The sequence below is a fragment of the Gouania willdenowi genome (genome assembly GCF_900634775.1).
Source record: "Gouania willdenowi chromosome 24 unlocalized genomic scaffold, fGouWil2.1 scaffold_320_arrow_ctg1, whole genome shotgun sequence".
Taxonomy (NCBI): domain Eukaryota; kingdom Metazoa; phylum Chordata; class Actinopteri; order Blenniiformes; family Gobiesocidae; genus Gouania; species Gouania willdenowi.
In genome coordinates this window covers 1,717,387-1,722,820 of record NW_021144848.1, presented here as the reverse complement: position 1 = coordinate 1,722,820, position 5,434 = coordinate 1,717,387, and the positions used below count along the sequence as shown (strand labels likewise).

General features: G+C 40.5%; 1 protein-coding gene across 1 annotated transcript; it reads left to right on the top strand.

The window, feature by feature from the left end:
* Positions 1–1,137: 1,137 nt before the first annotated feature.
* LOC114458316 (hairy/enhancer-of-split related with YRPW motif protein 2-like) lies at positions 1,138–5,434 on the top strand. The gene is made up of 5 exons (XM_028440722.1): positions 1,138–1,217; positions 2,817–2,895; positions 2,965–3,048; positions 3,935–4,016; positions 5,007–5,434. Exons 1-5 carry the CDS (start codon positions 1,138–1,140, stop codon positions 5,432–5,434), a joined length of 753 nt encoding a protein of 250 aa, XP_028296523.1.

Below are 5,434 nucleotides of genomic sequence, written 5' to 3'. Positions count from 1 at the left end.
AATACTTTTTGAGATATGGACAATTTTGTAAGGAGGTTCTATTTCATAATATTTCATGAGATGTCTCACCTCATTATGGGACATTATGGTGGACATGCCAGCTACTCAAAATTGGAAAAAAGTTTGTTGGGGTTTCGGGCTCAAACATGTAGTGAATAGTCATATCTTAAAAATATAAATCCTTTTTTTTTTAAATCAGAACTAAAATTGGTTAAAAGTCACCAAAAATGGTGGAATAGGTGGTGGAAGGGTTCAAAGTGTCATTGAAATGTGATTGAGAAGTGGCAAAAATGGGAGTAATGTAGCAAAACTGCATTAAAATGAGCAAAGATATGTGATGAAAATAGGTTAAAATATGGCAAGTTTGGTGTAGTAGCAAAAACATTGTAAAAAAATAAGCAAAAATGGGCTGAAATTGTTAGAAAAAAAAGTTCTTAGTTTTTTGAAGGTATCTGGCGACCCCCTCCCAGTGTCCTGCAACCCCAAATGGGGTCCTGACCTCAAGGTTGAGAACCCCTGCCTTAGAGTAGGTAAAAATGATTGAAAACTGAAGTATTATTTGTACGAAGTGCTAGTATAACGTGCTGCACGAAGCAAACTAAGATCCTCAGAGGAGCAGTCTGTGGCCCTTTGTGGGGCCCTGACCCTCCAGTGGAAATCATGCACACTCGCGTCACAAAAAGGCTGCAGACAATAGACATCTATGCTGCACACGTTCACGTGCGTGTGTGCGTGTGCAGCTCCCAGGGTCCGTGGGAAACTAAGAGGAGGAGGAGGAGGAGGAGGAGGAGGAGGAGGAGGAGGAGGAGGAGGAGGAAGGCTCAGTGGTCATCAGTTCAACTGCAGCCGGAGCAGAAACCTCCTGACCTGGACAGCTCGCCTGACACGCACCGCTCAAAACATCTGGAATTCACTCATTTTTACACAGTTTGGATTTGTTTTCACAAAACAATCAAGAGTTGTAAATAATCTCTTTATTGAGATTTTCTTCTACCCGCTGCAGGACATTAATACATTGATTTCTAGCTGTTTTTTTGTTGTTGTTTTTTCAAAAGTGAGAATTGAATTTAAACTTGAGCCAAAGCTTTGCAGCTCACCCCGAGGACAGAACGCAGAGCGACCCGCCGTCCGAGTGCCATGAAGCGGCCGTGCGAGGACAGCAGCTCCGCTGACAGCGAGCCGGAGGAAGACATCGATGTGGGCTGTGAGCGCTCTGAGTGAGTATGGAAGTAGATTTGTGTCTAAAAACCTTTTCCATATAAAAAACAAAAAACTTTAAAAAAAAAAAATAAAAAATATTTTCAATCAAAAAAAGTTTAATTCAGTCAACAACAAAAAAATTATCCAATCAAAAAAAATTATTTCAATCATAAATAAGTATTTTTAATCAAAGAAAACAGTTTTCCAATGCAGAAACTATATTTGAAACCCAAATAATTGCATTTGAACACTTTTTTTTTCTTCAATTGATTTTTTTTATTTTTTATTGAATAAATAAGACAAATCTACCTCCATCGGTGAAAGGCCCCCCAAACTCCCACAAAATGATCACTTATTGCATTGTGACAAGAATACAAAGATATTTTGAAAAACTTACATTTGGAAACAGAATATTGTGGTGTTGTTTTTACTCATTAAAATTGATTTTTTTACAGAGTAAAAAGTAAATCCAGAACCAATAAAAAAAAGGAAAAAACCCAAATGGAGAAAATGACATTCTTTCCAGCTGCATTGTATGAATTGGGATTTTTTAGATGCAATTAATTTTCTTTGTTAAAAAAAACATTTTTTTTAAATTTCACTTCTATATTTCAAAGTTTCCTGAGTGCAATATTTTACATCAGGTCCAAAATGCAACACATTATGCAAAAAACCCAATTTATAACCCAAGGATGACAAATACACACAAAATGACTCCAATAACTGGACAAAAATTACACCAAGATTAAAAATGACTTATATGTAAAAAGACAACAAAAGAAATAAAAATGAATTTTAAAAAACTAATTAAAATTACAGGGACTCTCACAATGATCAAATTTCCAATCAACAGGAATGAATTAATTCTTATCCCCAGTTTCCACTGGATGCGGCTCCGCTGCGTTACGTCACCAGAGCTGATGGGTTTCCACTTTAGTCTATGTGTTATTTTCTATGTGTTTGCTCCTTCCCAGATGTGGTAGTCCAGTGCCCTCCACCACATATACGCAGCACTTATATTTCTGACGGACACCGGAGCACGATGCATCAATCAGCACAGAGCAAATGAAGCTAAACAGGAAATTAAGCACATACTCCACAATAAAATATTAGGTTACTTTTCAAAATAAAACACTTCAGATTTTACACATTATCACCAAAACGTCATAATGTGTAAAAACAAATTCACATCCACTATATTGTTTCCTCTCATACTGTAACTCTCTGTAAACTGCAGCAACTTTAGTTCATGTTTTACTGGTTTTACAGTTTTATCTCTTCTCTGTTGGCTGTTGATAAAAAATGTCTATGACAAAACCAGAGTCCAACCTTCTTGTTCTCCTTTGTTAGGAACACTGACCTGTTTATTGTTGCGTTTATAACACATACATTTAACTGCGTTCTCTCGCGATTATATAAAGATCATGAGAACGGCTCTGTCTCGTGACGTAACAGTCGTTCAACCGGAGCGCACCGCGGCGCACTCAAAACGCAACCGGTGTGAATTACCAGACGGCGGACAGCGGTGAAATACCAGATCGGTGCCGTGGCGCAGCGGAGACGTATCCAGTGGAAATCCCGGGTTATTTATCATTAATTCTGTCGGTGTCTTCCAGGCACATGAAGGTGTCTTTCCTCACATGTGGATCTCCAACCTCCACCACTCAGATGACGGCGAGGAAGAAGCGCAGAGGGGTGAGGCTCCGCTGAAGGCTCACCCATGCAGGGCGTGTCAGTGTTAGCTTTCTGTTTTTCTCCTGTCAGATCATCGAGAAAAGACGCAGGGATCGGATTAACCACAGCCTGTCGGAGCTACGCAGACTTGTACCGACAGCGGCGGAGAAGCAGGTGAGCATCACTTTGCTTTGTGTCTTTTGATCTACTGCTAAAAATCTGCTTTAGGACCTTTGTGTCCTTTGATCATCTGCTAAAAACCTACTGTACAACCTTTGTGTCCTTTGATCTTCTGCTAAAATCTACTTTACGACATTTATGTCCTTTGATCTTCTGCTAAAAATCTACTTTACGACGTTTGTGTCCTTTGATCTTCTGCTAAAAATCTACTTTACGACCTTTGTGTCCTTTGATCTTCTGCTAAAAATCTACTTTACGACCTTTGTGTCCTTTGATCTTCTGCTAAAAATCTACTTTATGACCTTTGTGTCCTTTGATCTTCTGCTAAAATCTACTTTACCCCACAATAACTCCCAAAGGCCCAAAACACAAACAAATAACATCAGATTAGGGCTGGGACACTATTCTCACAGCACGGCCACAAACATGATTGTATCTGATCTGAGGGTCACATGATCAACATTCATGTTAGCATTTAGAATCCAACCAATCACAGCATTATTACTGTCAATTTTTTATATTTTTCTCTCTTTATATGCATTTTTGTTGTTATTTTGTGAGCCTTTGGTGTCAGTTTGTTTGTTTTTGTTGTTGTTTTGTGTGTTCTTAGCTTCCTTTGTTGTTATTATTCATACTTTGCATCATGTTTGGTGTGTACACACAACAAAATGTAAATAAAACAGTTAAAAACTTGGAACTTAACATTATTAGAGCAATATTTTAAAGTCAGAATGACAAGATAGACATTGTTATAGGTTTTGTCTCTGGATAGATCAAGTTGGATTCTCTTTTTAATCGATTGTGTGCTAATTTCTAAATTCAAAAAGTCTGTAAATAAAGAAATATAATGAATCATTTGACCTTGGATGGGTTTCTGCAGGGCTCATCCAAGCTGGAGAAGGCAGAGATCTTACAGATGACCGTGGATCATCTGAAGATGCTTCAGAACGCCGGAGGAAAAGGTGCCCAAAGTCACTCTGGAAAAGAAGAAACAATCTCTGATTAAAATTAATTAATGCAACACCTGCTAGCGTCTGTTTACACACCATGCTGCATGTTTGGGTTAGCTTTACATGCAGTGACTAGTCACTAGGGATGTAACGATTAATCGTAAGGCAGTTAAAAATCGATTCATAGGTACCACGGTTCACATCGATGCTCTGAAAATTGAATCGCAGTACTTTTTTTAAACAGCAGAGGGCGCTATATATTAATCCTTCCAGAAGCGGACGTGACGGGCGGAATCTGCTACTATTTTCTTCCTGGCCGCCATTTACTGTTAAACATGCTCATAAATGATTCTTTACTCCTTTAGCACCGAAAGAATATCTGTAATATTACGTGAATATCTGTAAAAGTCATGTTTTTCTATTAGCTCTGTCTGCTAGCGTAGCTTCTCTTCTTCACTGGTGGAATAACTGCATGCCAACCGACCACTGGGTTACCAGCGCCCTCTGCTGGTCTAAACAAATATCTGACGTAAATTTTTTTGGGTTAGCTTAAACATAGCTACCTGTCCCACATGTTTGGTTAAGCTCAGCTTTTAACAGCCAGTCATATATGTTTGGTTAGCTTAGCATGTAGCAACCAGCCCACATGTTTTTTTAGCTTAGCATGCAATGGATAGACAATATTGGTTAGCATAGCTTGTAGCAACCAGTCCTACATGTTTAGGTTAGCTTAGCATGCAGCAGCCAGTCTCACATGTTTAGGTTAGCTTAGCATGTAGCAACCAGTTCTACATGTTTTGTTAGCATAGCATGCAGCCACCAGTCCCAAATGTTTGGGTTAGCTTAGTGCGTAGCAGTGCTACTGGGAGGAATGAAACCTTGTTTTTCAGTTTCAAAAACGTCATTTGTATAAATGTTGGTCCTTTAAAATGCATGAAAGCATTGCCCTTCAAAATAAAAGCCTGTGGTGAAACTCTCTCACTCTCTCTTCTCCGTCTGCAGGCCTGTTGGACGCCCACGCTCTGGCTCTGGACTTCCTGTCGTTGGGTTTCAGGGAGTGTGTGAGTGAGGTTTCTCGTTACCTGAGCTCCAGGGAGGCCCTGGACTCCGGAGACCTGCTGAGGTCTCGCCTCCTGTCTCACCTAACCTCCTGCAGCACCCAACGAGACGCTGCCGCGCTCACAAGCTCCGCCCACTGTTCCCAGCAACTGTTGGCTCCGCCCACCCCATTTCACATGCTCTGCCCACTGTCGTACCAGCCAATGATGGACAGAGCAGGAGAGGTGCTCTGCTGTCCTCCTGCTCCGCTCTCCTTCTCTGCATCCTTTCCCTTCCCGTTCCACGGAGGATTCCCCTTCCTCCACCCTTCCTCCTCCTCTTCCTCCCAGACCTCCAGCAGGGCCTGGGGAACCGAGGTCGGAGCTTTTTAA